The following is a 16,932-nucleotide window of genomic DNA, read 5'->3' as shown; positions in this document are numbered from 1 at the left end:
ACTGAAGCATACTTAAGTGAACAAAAAGTTCAATAGAATTCCAGTGTAATGTAGTTTATTTTATTGAATGAAGATTTGATGAAGCTTCCCATTTAAAGGGGCAATGCAAAGCATGGCCCCTTTTACATTCTCAGCTCCCATGCTTTGTGTTGCCCCTTTAAATGGGAAGCTTGAATCTTCTAGGATTGCGAGGGAGGGAGGGAAAAGAGAGCAAAGGCCTGGCTTTTGCAGATGACATGACATTTTACTGGGATGTTTTTAATAACATGTGTAGGAAGACATAATCTACAGGACATCATACTTTGCTGAATAGTGGTCCCAATTCCCCCCTGGAACCCTAAAATCCCCCCCTTGTTGAGAACCCATGTTTTAACAAGTAAGTGTTTAAATGCAGGTCTTCATATAAAGTTAATGGTACTAAAATATAGACCAGTTCATATCTTATACAAGGTTTCAGCTAAGTGGGGAAATATTATGAAAGAGATTTGATCTGAACAGTAGGAATTTGAACCGATCTCAGTGCGCTCTTCTGAGTTCATGTTTGTCCTTCTCAATGCCTGTAGAAAACATCGCAGAGGAGTAGCTAATACAGAATATTCAAGTTAGAATATAAGAGTTTATGCCGCTGGAAAAGCACAAAGCTACTTCCGGAGTGTACGTTTCAGAAGTTAGCTGAAGTCAGAGGCCTTATGACTGGTTCACATATGCATACAGGAACACAGGAAGCCCCCTTATCTTGAGTCAGACTAGTCCATCTAGCTTATTATTGTCAATACTGGCTAGCAGTGAGTCTCCAGGATTTCAGGTAGGAATCTTTCCTAGAGTTACTTGAAGATGTCAGGGGTTGAACCTGGGACCTTCTACATGCGAAGCAGGCGCTCTCCCACTGTGCTATGTTCAACATTTCATGACTGCCATAGATATAATCTAAAAGTGTGCATGCGTGTGTGTTCTGTGAGACTCTAGTGTCCTTTGTCATTGTGCTCTTTCTTCCATTCATCCTCCTGCTCCCTCATATTTTATCAGGCACTTTACCAGTATGTTACAAATATGATTCATATTTGAGTGCATATCTAAGAACACCTTCCTAGGATTGGCAGATGTAATAACAGTAAGTCTTTGTGACATCTTAAAGACTAAGAGATTTATTGTGGCAAAAGGTTTTGTGAACTAGACTAGGTACTTTGTGAACAGACAAAGTGGGTTCTAGTACATAAAGCTTATGCCACAATAAAGTTGAAATTTGGCTCCAAGGGCTGCATTGGGTGTCTGCTGGGGCTCCAGGGGTTGCACATACTCATGCACACACATACTGCATGCACTCACGCATGCATGTACTTGCACTGCTCACACTTCTGTAAAGCAGTAGAGAAATGAGTACACGCCACCCGGTGGGGGGGAGCAGGGAAAACATGCCCTAACATGAAGGAGCTCATTTGCATACAGTGTTGTGCATGCAACAGTCTCTGGCTGCAGAAGGAGGAGCTGAACTTTGACATTGTTAGTGTTGGAGGTGGTTCCTGGTTTTGGGCCTGCTGAATCAGCTCTCTCTTGCAGCGCACCCCAGTTCCTGGTTTGGGCCTACTGAATCAGTTCTCTTTGCAGCGCACCCCAGTTCCTGATGCTGCTGAATCAGCTCTCTTTGCAAGCGCACCCCAGTTCCGGTTGCTGCCACCTACCATCCACCTTATTGCATGCCTGGAGGATCCCTATTCATTCACTGTCTCCTGGGGTTGTGAATAAGGCTAAAGGACACAGGCTTCCATCGGCCTACCTAGACCTTGGGAGGGAAATGTGTTAATCAAAAGGTTGTCTCCCATGTTCTATTTTTGTTGCTTGTTGTCAAACTGAATAAATACCAGTACTTATACCTCAGGTGTGTGGGTGAGGTTGCTACTCAGACATCTCTAAATTGGTGTCCCAGGTTTCCTGGGTGGGGGCTTGAGCCTGAGCTAACCTTAAGGGAAAAACTAACAACCCCTAGACATAGAACCCGGCCCTGGGTACCGACCCAAGGGTTACACTTCTCTCTCTCTCTCTCTCTCTCTCTCACACACACACACACACTCATATTCACCCTGGCACCATCAGCATCTCTTCCATGTCACAGCATCAAACTGTTGAAGCCCTCCCCCTCCCCAAAATAAGAGAGGGGGGAAATGCTTTAATAATGGGCTTTATGGTTTGTGCTATAGAAGTCTTGTTCGTAAAACACCTTTGAAAGCTATTAGGAACTTTCAAGCACTGCTTCTTAGCACATTCCAGGGACTCTCTAGGAACAAGGCTTCTGTGGCCTGGTCTGGGCACCACCAGACAAGGCTTGTAGGGTAAGGTACGTGTGAGTTGCCTGTGGAACTTTTTACACCCCTGCTATATACACAAATTGAACTCAGGCTTCTGAGTTGACATACACAGGATTGCAATGTAAATCTTTAGGCTCTAAATCCAGAGGATCTTCCTTGTTGTGTTTGCTGAAATGGATTAAGTCTCCAGAATTTGTCAAGTAGTATAAGTTTTCTAGCCAGCTATACTTTTCTTACAAAACCTGATGCAACTAATTTTTGGTAGTCGGTTTAATAAAAGAAGAACGAGAAGATATCCAGTATTTATGTATGTATGTAAATATATTTACTAGCAGGTTTATAGTGCCTTCCAGGAAAGACATCAGAAAAAGTATTCAGAAAAAGAAAATTTATTCAGTTTTAGTTGGAATCAAGCTTAAAATAAGGTCACTTTCTAAAGAAGTTACAACTCGTTTCGGCACTTTAATCTGATTTTGTATATAATACTAGCAACTCTGGAGTTCAATCCATTAATTGCGCTACAGCTGTTCAAGTAGAACATATTGGACACGTTAGAGAGAGTGCATGTTTAATTTTTATTGAATGCAGTAGATCTTAATTGCACAGTTAAATGCTGAAGTCACATTGATTTCGGTATTATTAGACAACTAGATTGATTACTGCAATAATCAGGAAAATGAAATTCTAAGAAATAATATATTCTATCAGACATATTATAGTCAGCCATTTATTTCTGTTTTGTTTCTTGACACTTTGGTACTTTCAAAACCTCACCTCTTGCTGCTTCACAGTGCTGTTAATATTCTAAGAAATTAGTAATCCAATGTTTTCATCTAAAGGCATAATGCAGGTTAGATGCTGTTGAGTTGTTTGTATTTAGCTGTTCTCTTTTTTAAATTACTGTAATAATATCAAGCCAAATTCAATGTGCTGTGACCACACCAGACTTTTTCTCCCTCAGACAAGGAGAGGCAAACTGTTAAGCTATCTTTCCTTGCCCACATACAGTCTTGCTGTTTTCACGTGCAGTCTGCATGTGAAAACAGCAGCACATCAACTGTGCCCAAGAGGCCCATTGCTGACATCCGTCTTATCCCCACCTCACACACACATGTATTCCCCCCCCCCCAGTCCTACCACTCCGAGCTCTGCCAGGCATGTTGGACTTTTCACAGGGATTCCCATATGCCCAAACTATTGGACAGTATAGAAATGTAATGAATAACACAAATTGAACTCAAATGTAATGAATAACACAACCATAACCAGCTTTTTCCTGGGGCATTGAAAGGGTGGTTAGACCCAGCTGGCCACTGCTACTGGGAGCCCTGCCACCAAAGCCAGGTAAAGCTGCCAAGGTCCATTGGCAGAGGAGAAGCCTATGCGAGGACACTTTCCCCTGGTCCCCTGACACCTAGAGCTGACTCTGCAAGAAGCAGCATGCTGGGAAGGGTTTCCTAACCAGTAGACGTTCTTGAGTGGAAGGACTGGTGGCTGCCCACCAACCTGCCATTGGAGGGTGAAGAGTAGAGATGTGAAGGCCTGGAAAAAAACCAAAAAAATTCGGCACCCCCCCCACCCCGGGTTTTTTCTGTTTTCCCCCAAAGCCTCTTTTGTTTTTTTCCTGGAAAATTGAAAAAAATGAAGAAAAAACGGATTTATTTATTTATTTATTACATTTCTATACCGCCCAATAGCCAGAGCTCTCTGGGTGGTTCACAAAAATTAAAAAACATTCAAAGTATAAACAACAGTATAAAACCATGATATAAAATACAATATAAAAGCTCAACCAGATAAAAACAGCAGCAATGCAAAATTACAAATTTTAAACACCGAGTTATCAAGGGACGTTTTATTTTAGCATGATGAATAAAATGTTTAAGACAAGGTGTTCAGATATTTACTTCTCCAAATGATTTCTAAAAACTGTATAGTATTAGATTATTACAATGTCTGTGCACCAAGGACAAGCAAGTCCTAGGTCGCAAACTGAGACTACAACTCTCAAATGCAAGAGCAAGATGCATTTCTGTCTCTAGGGGGCAGCACTGCCATTGAAGCAGAGACTGAAACTAATATTGATAGCTATAGGTCAGGAAATGAGTCTGGTTAAATTTCATGCATATTCATTGAATCTTGGTTCCCCCTTTTTTCTCAGTTCTTTTTATGGGAATGGGGGCTTTATGTCTTGACACTGGAGGACTAGCAGAAACATAAATAATTTTCTTTGTTACTAATGCTGGTGGTTTCTTCTGTTGTTGTTGTTTTAAATTGATTTTTTGCCTGCTCTTCATAAACTGGCAGAACCAAAGAGGTTCCTTACAGTTCAGGTGTTCCTTAACAGTTCAGGAGCTTGTAGCTCCATTTGTTATATAAAAAAGTAAAAAAGTAAATTAAATTTGTAATAATTGTATGAATACACTGTACTTTTAATATACCAAATGTAATAATTTTATGCCAAACCAACTTGGACATAATTACATTTTATGTTCGTAAAGTAACAAAGTGACTTTCAATCTGTAAAAAGTGCTAATATTGCATTATTTCAATTTTTCCGAAAATTTCTGTTTTCCCCCGAAACCCCCCGGAAAAAAACTGGGTTTTTTCCCATGGCTTCAAAATTTCCAGAAATTTTACATCTCTAGTGAAGAGCTGCAGCATGCTTCATGAAAGGCAGTTTAAAGCACTTCCCTGTCAGCATGTCCGTCTTTTAACAGAAGAGCTTGGCAGCATTGGCTGTATAGCCTTCTACTTTCAAGGAGACTCCCCACATGATGTTGATCCAGAAGCTTGATCATGATTCCTCATGATGTTGATCCGGAAGCTTGATCTTTGCAACAGTTTTTTCAGGGCATCTAATTTAAAAAGGTGTACTTAGTTTCCTAAGAGGGAGCACCCCTCAACCCAGGAGTAGTGACCTTATTAGGAACAGTACAGGGATGTCACTGGTCTTGATTTACTGGTCGGCTTATTTCTTATTCTTAAATGAACATGCTTTCCAAATATGCTTTGGCATTTTTATTCATAACCTCAGTTAAAAAAAAGAAAGGCAGTCAAAATCGTTATTGACCTTTCATGAGTAATGTGAAGAAAAAAATCCTACAGATCAGTACTTTAGAAACCAATTACTTATATTTCTCACTCTAACACAGCTGCTATTGCAGTAATGTCTGTAGAAAGGAACTATGTGGACCTTGCAAGAAATGGTGGTTACTCTCAATCCTGGTGTTGCTCACCTAAAATAGTAGGGAGACAGGTAAATTCCTAAAGATGATGCTGGAATGGCATGGGATCCAGCCACATCAAACCGCTCCCATTCTGCTCTGGTAATGTATGAATCAGTCTTGACTCTGCAGACTTCTTGCTTCTTAGGTACTTTACCTTTTTTCCTATTGTCTAGCAAACTGCTCCTCAGATTTCCCTTTTTGGGTGTCTAATTATAGTTTTACATTTATGAAGGGGTTCTTTATTACCGCATTCCTGGAGCATGCCTTTGTCTGTGCTGTATGCTTGGCTTCCCTCCAGTGCTTGACATAAAAGTTTCTTTGAACCATTTTTAATTCTTATGTGTCAGCATCCCAGCTTCTTATTCATTTTGTGTAGAACTCTTTGTTCCTTTATAGACATTGCATTCTGAAGAATGTCCCCCCATTTTTTAAACGGTAAACCTTTTATTTCTGCCCTCCTGGAAGTATAGACAGGAGGTATGGTTTCATTCCATTTAATTTATTTGTGTATTTATTTCTATTCCATTTTTCTAAAAGCCAAAGCAGTTAGCAGGATAAAATATAAATGAACTGTTAGCAATGTATGTCTTAATAGGTAACCATCAGAACTTTTGATTGTGTTCATCAGGCAGTGCCTTTTTTAAAGAACTGGTGAGGTACAATATGATCGATATAGCTAAGACTAGGTTGTAACTAATTGATGTTTGTAGGACACCTAATTGATGTTGAGAGGACATTCAACACATACAGTATTAGTAGTAGTTTGATCTAGAGGTTGCCAGGGTTGAAGATTGGAGATAGAGATGGATTACCCATAGACCACAGCAACCTCTGCTCCCTGAGCCTCAAGTCTGTGCTGTTCCCAAGTGGATATAGTTGGGTGAGACTAATTCCCTCCTCTTTACTCAGTTACCCCTTTAAAATGGAAAAGAAGTAGCCTAGTGTTAGAGCAATTTCTGTTGATTGATGCATCATGATAAGTTTCAGTTGCAGACTTTGTCACCAGTTAGATACCATCTTTAGTGTTGTGAAGTTCAATTTTATTTTAGGTTATTTAGTGAAATACTGGGGGTTAAAAAAAGGGAAGGTGTTAGAGTGTGGTTTCATGCAGTAAAAGAGATTACTAGGACGTAATGAAGAAAATCTCGATTCCTTGGTTTCAGTTTCAAGTTAGAATGTCTAGCTTCTATCATCCAGGGAGCTGTTCACTGTGCTGAAACCATGGCCTTATCCATCAGAGATCTTGTACCTGGTATGTCTTCTTTCAGGATTGTCTGGGGTCTTGGCTCGGGATTATCAGTTTGTCCCTCCCTCCCTCCCTCTCTCTCTCTCCCCCCTACGTACCCATTACGTAGTGTGTTCATTGTAATGAATGCACGTTAGAATCCTTGAGATTAGGTATTTCTGACTCCCTTTTCCTATGCATATCAGGGTCAGACATGCCATCTTGCCTTTTTCCAAAGAGTGTTAATGTCACAGCACACCAAATACAGTGTTTGTCGAAGAGGGAGCCAGCATTGATGGAGCTGCCTGCCTTTCCCTCTCCTCTCAAACATGCCAGGGTTGGATCTCCCTGATCCCAGAATGCCCTGAAAGAATGAACTAAAGGTCACTTGCTAAGCTTCATGGCTAAATGTGGATTGTAACCTATTTCACAGGTTCAAACAAAATAACATAACGATTCTGTAGATAGCAGTCTGTCTGGCCTAATCAGTCCATTGTTGTTGTTGTTGTTGTTGTTGTTGTTGTTGTTTCCTACCATATATAGTATATTTTGGAAGTTCAAGAATGCCCATTGTTGAGTTCTTCCTCTCAGCAGAATAGAGTAACTGCCATTGTACTGTAGGGTTTAGCTATAGGCAAGGGATCATATCATGGCATTTGGGTTAAGTAGGGCTCCACTGACTGGATTCCGAAATGGCTGGTCTGTTATTTCAGATTATTTTCCCATGCCCGTCTAGTTTTACAGGTTGTTCTTTAAATAGAACACTGAACTTCAAAGATGTTGTCAGATAAAACTTCAAAGGCACTTCCTGTCAGATAAAAAGAAAAATGCTAAGCTCAAAACTGATCTCTGTATTTAGGACTATGTCGCTACTGATGGAATAAGAGGTTTTTAATTTATAGTATCAATTCAGTCCTTGTAGATTTCATTTTAAATGAATGGAGCAGTTTCTTCCAAAATCTCCCCATTTCAGTAGCTGTGTAGTGTTTGTTGATAGTTCTAATGATATCTCATGTAAATAAATATTTTGTTGTAACCTTCTTAACTTATCCTGTTTATGTGCTTCTTTCCCCTTGCATATAATTTTCTTCTATTGAGATTTCTTTTAACTCCAGCTCTTTTCTTATTACTTCCTCTGTTCTGTTCATTTTGGGCTCCCCTACGTCTCTGTGTGCTGTTTCCATCCTTTGTCTCTAGCTACTGCTTCACAATCTTGTTGACGTCAATGCTTCCTTTTTTTTGTAATAAAATGAAAATCTGATCCAGCATTTCCATTTCTATATGCTAACTCTTTGCACATAGGCAGCAGTCTATGCTTGTAGTACTAGGTCTTCACTATGTATTGTAACTAGAAAATCACTTTTGTGAAAATACAGAATTATTTGCTACACTTTTAGATTTAAAACAACCTTTCTGCTGACATACTTCTTTATTAATCCCAAAAACTATAATCCCTTCATCTCACATGGGTATGCATTGCAGCTATATATTTTTAAGGAAGCATGATGGTTGTAGATGTGTGTTTTTTAATTATTTCCTCATTTTAACTATGAAATCTAGTAGGATACTTTTTTCTATTTAAAACAAAAGCAAATGGACCGTGCATAGGAATCATTAAATGAGGGGAAAAAACCAGCCAAATACTGATTTTACGAACCATCTGCTCTGTCAAGTTCTCATTCATTATGAATCTCTGATGATCAACATCTGGTGGGATTATGCCCCCCCCATGCGTGCACGCACACACACACACACACACACACACACACGTACACACACACACAGCAAAGGATTTACCCAGCAGTACTTACATGGAGCTTTAGTTCACTGAGAAAAAACTCAATGGTAATAAGATGAAACAATAAATGTTACTGGAATTGTGGAATTTAGCTTAGAACGAGCAATGTAAGTGTGAACTGTTGTATAAATTTTAGCTTTCATGTGGGATCATTATTGGTACTAATGCAGGCTAATTATTAGAAAGTTGTCAAAAAGTGAGACATGTTATCACCATTAATTGTACTAATTAATATTACGTTAACGGCCAAATGAAGCATTTGATAGAAGATTGGGCTTAGAAGAGACCACATAATCATGAAGTTCTCAGTTTAACCTAACTCTCAGAGTTATTGTGAAAATTGTAAAAATTTAAAGACAATAGCATGTCGTCCCATTGTTTAAATTTAAGAAAAAAGCAAAGCTAGTGAAAATTATTGATACTCTAAAGAACTGCATAATGTACTGACAACCACTCAACTACAACTTTGAAAGTTCCAAGCTTGCCTGATGCTGTATTTTCAATTGACATCCATTTGTTGTTACTAATGAACTTATGAAATGATTTTCCCCCTGCAAAAATATAAAGAACATTTTATGTTTTGGATTTTTCCCCCAGCACACATCACTGACCTTTGGTGGGATATAAATTACTAGTTTCCTGTCAAGTAAGAGATTATATATATTAATGCATTCTTACACCTAAGGTGTAGGTCTTACACCTAAGGTTGCTTCCAGACATTGATATTTTCCAGATGTTGTGGTGCTGCATGCATACCTGGGTAGAGCCACACAATGAACAACGTCTCTTTAATGAGGTGTGTTATGATTTAGAACCATCCTTCTGATAGTTATTCAGAAAGTGATGTCAGTTTTATGGTTGTAAAGGGGCAGTGGAAGGAACTATTGTTAATTTACCATTATATGTTACTAGGAGTACTTGCTGAGTGTGCTTTGTTTTGGATCCAGTGTGAGTTAGAAACCAGAATTCAATATCACCAAACCGAATTGGTTCTGGAACAATGGAAATGGTAGAATAGAATTGTGCATAGATTGTAGGCATGGTAGCTGCCCAAGGAGCGTTGGACAGTGAAACTGAGGCATGAATCTGCTGTGGTAGAAAAGTCTCCCTCCTCTCCTTGTAAGCTAGGGCCCTTTTTCCTAAAATATTTATAGAATGAAAAATATATTAACAGAACGAATACTTGGCCTCTAATCTCTTCTCCTTTCCCTCTGCATCAAAATATGACTTTTCCCTCTGCCCAGGCTTTCAAAACTTCAGCTGTTCTTTGCTCTTTCTGTTCTTTGCAAATGCTTCACTCTCCAATTTTCTAGTCATTGTTTTCAAAAATTATAACATCTTTACTTATCTGGCTGGTTTTCAGAAGGTTGACTGTGTACTATTTATCTTTTGATTCCAAAGCCAAATGTTTGATTCTGTGTTGAAGAAATGGTAAAGTATTTCTGTTGCATCACAGTGCATACTAATAAATTAATTAGCTTGTCCTGCTGATACTACCCCAGTAATCAAACTTACCTTCCAAAAAACTTTAGACCATAAGGTAGCTGATTCTACCTATATGGGGAGGTTTGGGGATTGGATGTGGGCTAAACCTCAATGAATAAATATGGACACTGAAGTCAGGTTGGGGGTGGAATCTATCTGCTGAAAAGTTTCAGTGACAAGAATTATATTTTTAAGATGAGTTTGCACAGTAACCAATATCATCTAGAAAGAAAGTTCAGTCAATTCAAAGATGTTTCAGGGATAAAACAAAGTTTATTGGTATCTATACCCTTCCATAAAATCAAAGGCCATTTAGGAGTATATATTCACAAACACTTCCAGCCATCTGCCCTGGTGGATCATTTAAATTTGAGGAGAGCAAGTGTAGGACAGTGCCTAAAATATTTAGTTTGGAAGTGGGAACCCAGGTTCAGTGGAAGGTCTTGGCCAGTCTGTGGCCACAGCTAGACCTAAGGTTTATCCTGGGATCCTCCAGGGTTCGCCCCTGCCTGAGCACTGGATCCCCTGTGTGTCACCTAGATCAGTGGTTCCCAAACTTTTTCAGGTCACCGCCCCCTTGGTTCCACAAATTCATGCCCAGTGCCCCCTACCCTACACTATAAAAATCATTATTCAGAATAGCGGTTTTCAACAACCCACTAAGGAAGGTAAGAACAATAAAATTCAAAACACTAACTATTAATTGAATATTTATTCAAAATCCGAAGCACCCGCCGCAGGCTTGCCGAGGGAGGGAGGGAAAAGAGAGCAAACGCCTCTGTTTTGCAGCTGGCGTGATGGGGCACACCAAGCAGAGTATGTATCTTCATTAGTATTTTGGTGCTTTTGAAACATTTCAATTCACCGTTAAAAGGACTCTTCTTAAACGGTATGAATACATGTGTGGATTCTTCCCCTATACGGCTTGGGACCAAACTACCTTCTCCCATAAAAATGTCCCTGGGTTTTAAGACCTTCTGGAGAGGCGCTTCTTGGAAAAGACCACCTCGAACGCCCCTTTGCCGCCCCTTTGCCTCTTAGCGCCCCCCTATGCAATCCCACCGCCCCCAAGGGGGCAGTACCGCCCACTTTGGGAACCACTGACCTAGATGAACAGGTTTGACCCCTGGACTATCCAGGGATAAACCTTAGGTCTAGCTATGTCCTGTATCTCTTGAATTAACTCCTTGTTGGGGTATAGGTAATATTCTACTCTTGAGTATTTTGGAAGGGAGGGTTGAAAGGTAATTAATAGTGTACTCTGTGTATGGCATTACATTTAATAATGACTCGGTTCAAGGATAACTAGATGACCATCATCTTATATATACCCAGGGGGGGATCCGCACGTCGTACCCAGAGCGCTTCTATGCGACCCCAGTGCACCCCGAAAACGATCGTCTAACTTGCCTGTAAAAGAAACGAGAAAGAGGCGTCCTTGCCGGCGAGGAGAGCTCGGTGAAAGAAGGAGGGGTGGAGAGGAAAGGAAAGAAAAAGGAAAGCGCGCGCCGGCGAGAGAGCGAAGAGGGCACAGAAGAGCGGCTGATTTCCCGCTTGTTTCCCTTCCTCAAAGGACCAAAAGCTGACAGTTCTCTTCCCCACCCCACCCCGCCGCCGCCGCCGCTGCCCCCACCAAAGGCTGAGGGGGAAGGGATGACGGGTTAGAAAAGAGACGCAGCTCTCACCAACACACCGCTCGCCTCTCCCTTTCCTATTCCTTCTTCCTGTCTCCTGGAGCCGGCACCTTCCCCTCCGAAAGGGGCGCCGGAGACGGCAGCAGAGTCGTGCCCCCTCCGTCGAGCTCTCCTCGCCGGCCGGCGAGGAGGGAGGTGGGTGGCGCCGGTGGCGCTGGCAAGGACGCCTCTTTCTCGTTTCTTTTACTGGCAAGTTAGACGATCGTTTTCGGGGTGCACTGCGGTCGCATAGAAGCGCTCTGGGTATGACGTGCGGATCCCCCCCCCCCAGTCAACCCTTTACGAGCAACAAACAGGCATGGGTCAATTTACAATACATTTTCTCTAGCAGTAGAGTAAAGCTCAACTGCATCATAAGGCAATACAGAAACAGGGCAATATTAGGCATCTTTGTCTGAAAAGCCAAGAGCAAAGGGTTAGAAAAAAAAGGATGTTTAATATTATGAAAAAAACTCTGATGTGTTTTGGACCCTCAAGTCCTTCTTCATGGTACTTTGTTAGAATGCAATGGATATCATTTACTCCATATTCCTAGTTGCTCTGAAACACATCAGAGTTCTTTCATTACATTAAACGTCCTTTTTCTACCCCTTTGCCTTTCACTTTTTTTGCAGTTCCTATGGGGTTCCCCCTTTTTGTTGGCTTTGCATCTTTGCTTGTCCCAGGCACTCCATCCTCCCCATCTGGATTTGGGCCTGAAAGACCAAGGGAAAGTGTGGGTGCATGGAGGGTAAGTTATAAGCAAGTGCAATTTCTGATCAGGGCATGTCTGTTAAGGCATCAGCCTAAGTTTCCAATTTACTGGCTTTGTGGAGCTTGAGCCAACATGAGCTAGCCTTAATTCTGGTCTTAAACTGACCAGGTTTTTTATCATTGAATTGACTGGTTCCATTAGAAAGGTGGAGAGAAAACATGAGTAATCTGTAAAAAGAATATTCACATGGTAAGACCCAACTTTCCTATTGTGCATTACAGATTCTGAATTTGTGTTGGGGTGTGTGTTTTTGGTTGATAGGTTTTAGGTGTAAATCAGTCTCCTGCAGACTGAAGAGGAGCTGGTATAGTTGTACAGACTGGTTTGGCTGCATCAGAATAACCAGTTATTTGCAGCGTGGCAGCTAAATTACAGTTTCATTTCTGGAATACTTGCTGGGAAATTCCCACTCCCACTTTCATATTACTTAATATAACACTTGTATTGAATGATGACTTAGTATGTTGTGGTGATGCAAGACAGTGAAATTTTCAGTGGTGAATACCAACAAATTTATGTTGCTTTTCTTCATTCTGTGACAGGTACGGAATGATCTGACCGGTGTCCTGTATGGTGAAGATATTGAAATCTCAGACACAGAGAGTTTCTCTAATGATCCCTGCACAAGTGTCAAAAAGCTCAAGGTGGGTGCAACTATTTAGGTAGTTCAAGAAGCAAGTTGAGTAGGAGCAAAAAATATCAGTGGCAATAAAATAGGACTTCAGCAAGAGCACGTGTTTAACAATAGTGTATCCAGTAGTGTCTGTCTGCCAATGGAACAGATACAACTGGTGGAGTTTACACCCCTTCCCTCTTACATGCTCCCCAAAGCTGCTACAGAGATTCAAGGGATACTCGAGAGCAGATTTGGGGGACATGCAGGTTGAGGATAAGAAGGCAAAGTCCCGTTGTGCAAGCCGACATCTGCTCACATGACAATGGGTATGAGTCAATTGCACTTAACTTAGTCATAGCTAACTTACACCTCGTTCATTTCAATGGGTCTACTCTAAGTATGACTAAGTCTGGATCCAACTTCTGCCCATAGCACCATGTAAGCTTATGACTCTAGTGGATGGCTATGGAAGGGAAACATCTGTGCATGAGTTCACTTTGCAAATTTCACTTAACTGGCAATGTGGATAAAATCAATGCACAGAGGGTTGGTGGGATAGTGCCCACTCTCCAGTCCTCTGACATTGTCTTACTTTCTGGCATTGATGTAATGTCTAGTGTAAACATAAGGCCATTCATTTAATGGGTGTGTCTCATAATATGAAATTGTCACAGCTTAAAATCAGTGTGTGTGTATGTATATGTGTGTGCGTGTGTGTGTGTATACACATATATATGTGACAAGTGTATAAATGCTGGAATGGATGCGTGCAGATGTGGGCCAAGGTAAGAGACTTTGACATAGATGAATGTATGAAGGTTCTTTTCCATATCAAGCAGCAATAAAATCCCATTTTGCGCAAGAAATCTAAACAAGGGTGATTGCATTTTTCTGTTTGCGTTAAGCTCCCCCACCCCCACCCCTGTCTATGAGATTTCTGGCTTTATAGTTGCTTGCTTTGCCCACACCTCTGTCATTATCTTTCTTTATGGTGTATGCTGCTTGGATGTTGAGCAGTAGATTATGGTTTTCATGTTTATTACATTAGCCCTTAAGGACTAAGCCAAAAGTAGTAGGAGATAAAGATACCCTGTTGGAAGCAGAAGCTATTCCAGTTGACTGACACTTTATCCCTTCAGTGCAAATTCCTGCAGATAAAAAGTAGGGCATACAAATCTAAACTCTTAATGCTATCTTGCTATCTTTTTATTTTCTGGGCTCCTCAGCAAAACTAGACATTAATGCATTAGGTGCCGTGTACAATTTTTGGAATTCTGAGGAGATGCAAGTTTCTCAGTGAGCATATGGAGTGAATTTTTAAGGTAATTCATTTCATTATCAGAAATTCAGTTCTTTCTTATCTTGATTATTTCAGTTTCTAATAAATTAACCTGGAATGTTTAATTTGCTCAGGTGAATGTGACTTGAGTGAATGGGTTGATTTAATACTGTAAAAGAAACCTATAAATTGCGAGCACCACTTTTCATTTGTACACTTGACGCTTTTCAGAATTTGGAGGTATCATTATTAAGCTGTCATTGTACATTTATTTTTTGTGTTATGCCCTGGTTACTGCTGAAATGTGTTTTGTGGGGTGGGGTTTAAGCTACTTCTTGGAAAGGCCAAAATTACCTCCCCAAAGCATGACTGGAACTGATGAAATACACATGTGATGATGTTGATGTGACTGCTGGATAGTGTCCATTCCTACTCCCTTACATCTGGAGCCTTTTTTGGAATGATTGTAGTATTTTTTAAAAAAAAATTAGTACAGATCTACCTGAGCACTCAGTTTGTTCTTTAAAGAAATTCAAAAGCAGCATAAGGAGACCTCACCTGTTCAGCAATGACCTCACATTTCAGAATATTTTCTTTCTCTTTTAGCTTCATCCCACATACTTGTTTCCCCTGAATTATCCCCTACAGCACTATGCTGTCAGCGTTGTTGTTGTTGTTGCTAGCTAAATCACACCCCGGGTGGCAGCGCTCCTAAGATCCTTTGCATACCAGGAAATGGGTTTAAGGGGGGAAATGTAAAAAATCATTAAAAATCAACAGATGACCCAATCCAATTCAAATTTGGTACGCTTAAAGCTCTCCTTAATTTCTATTACTGTGCCAATTTTGATGTCTTTATCTTTAAAACTGACACAGATGTAAGCATTTGTTTAATTTTTCTTTAAACCTATCAAATCCTGCTCCTGCGCCCCCAGTGGCTGCTCGGAAAAACATATGATTTGCTCCAAAACTAGTAGCAAAATAGGGTGGGTCTTTTGGCTTTATAGCACAATTAAAGCAGGATGCATGGGAGTACTTCACAGTCAAAACAGATTATAAACTGGAAAACTTCAGAGTACTTCACAATAAAAGCAGATTATAAACTGGGAAATGTCGGAGTCCTTTGCACGCAATTTGCAGCGATTGCACGGTATAACCCTGGTGTGATAAAGCTCTTTCTCTCAATTTTCTTTTATGAGTGAAATTGACTCAGAATCCAGCCAAATCAGTTTCACTACTGCACTGACAAGAGATTAAACAAGCTCCCCCCCCTCTTTAATGAGCCTCCCCTCTTTTCTACATTAAGTATATACAATAATCAATCCACCATTGCTGGATTTGGGCTAGTGTTATGGTTGAAGTAAATGGGAAATTGTTCCTATTTGCTCCACAGAAGTAATTATCTGTGTATGGACTGATTATTATAACATGGTTGAAGTTCCACTCCACAGATGGTTTTATCTCAGTGTAACCCTCACTAGAAAAGACCAGAATAAGTTTTAAGGGTTGTGGTCTTATATCCTGATCCCAAACACATTACTTAAAAGTGGGTCTCAATGGTTTTTAATAGAACTCACTCCAGAATAATGTATTAAAGATTGTAATATAAGGTGCTCTATAAATAAGTAGAGGGGAATTTTGAGTTTCCTTTTAAAAATTATAATTTTATGTTTAAAAAATTAATTATGATATCTGTATCATCATTATTTGCTTTATTGGTTTCCGTTGTCTCCTTTTTTAATGTAAGTGCAATAGAATATATAAATGGGAAAGTAGCAATTGAAAATTACTTAGTATGTGAAGCAGAATTGAGAGAAGAACAAAATAAGGGACATTAAATCATCACTGAAAGATAGCAGAGGATTCTAGAAAGGAATCAAGATCAATTTGTCAATTTATCAGGAAAAAGAAGAATGCCAACCATATTAGCATATAGTAGAAACATTGGTAAGGATGCCCACCATAAGAAGCACTGGGATTTTAAAAAGTAGTAACTTTATTTATAAAGGTGTGTCATGGTAAACTATTCAAAGTAAAGTAGGCTAATGTAGGCCTACTTCTCTTCAAGGTGGCAAACCTGTCTCTAAGGTATAAAAGTTCTGTCTGCAGGTGAGATCTCAGAGGACTGAACAATCTGCCTTTAAAAATAGATCACTCTTTATAGATTACTGGCATGTCATGAAGAAGGGTCCTAACCTAGTTTTCTGCCCTCTACTAATTTTCAATGTACAGTGATTTATTTATTTACTTTTCCATGAAAGGCCATAGAAGCATGTGAGCCCCCCCCCCCCACCTACAGTCTGAAATATTAAAGCCTATATGCAGATTTATCATGGTAGAGAAATCTGAGCCTTGCTGATTTCCAGTTCAGGAATGTATCTGCTAATTCACTCCCAGTTTGTCCAGTCTGCCAAAAAATTATCATAGGAGAAAGGGGGACGTGATTGAACTGTCTGCCTGTTTGTATGTTTTTACATCCGTCTTACTGTCCACATATTTTACCTTCTCTTTCCAGCACAGAAGCCTTCCACAACAATTAAACAATAGA

At 40.1% G+C, this 16,932-nt stretch overlaps 1 protein-coding gene across 2 annotated transcripts in view; it reads left to right on the top strand.

Annotated features, from left to right (window-relative positions):
• The window catches only part of GABBR2 (gamma-aminobutyric acid type B receptor subunit 2), a 353,790-nt gene that overhangs the window by 112,407 nt on the left and 224,451 nt on the right, over window positions 1-16,932 (top strand). For both annotated transcript variants that reach the window (XM_063130215.1, XM_063130214.1), the window contains exon 4: window positions 13,032-13,133. In XM_063130215.1, the coding sequence (XP_062986285.1) occupies window positions 13,032-13,133 (102 nt within the window). The remainder of the gene's footprint in view (window positions 1-13,031; window positions 13,134-16,932) is intronic.

The sequence above is a fragment of the Elgaria multicarinata genome, chromosome 7, assembly GCF_023053635.1.
Source record: "Elgaria multicarinata webbii isolate HBS135686 ecotype San Diego chromosome 7, rElgMul1.1.pri, whole genome shotgun sequence".
Taxonomy (NCBI): Eukaryota; Metazoa; Chordata; class Lepidosauria; order Squamata; family Anguidae; genus Elgaria; species Elgaria multicarinata.
Note: the sequence above shows the minus strand (reverse complement) of the source record. Positions and strands in the feature narration are given on the sequence as shown.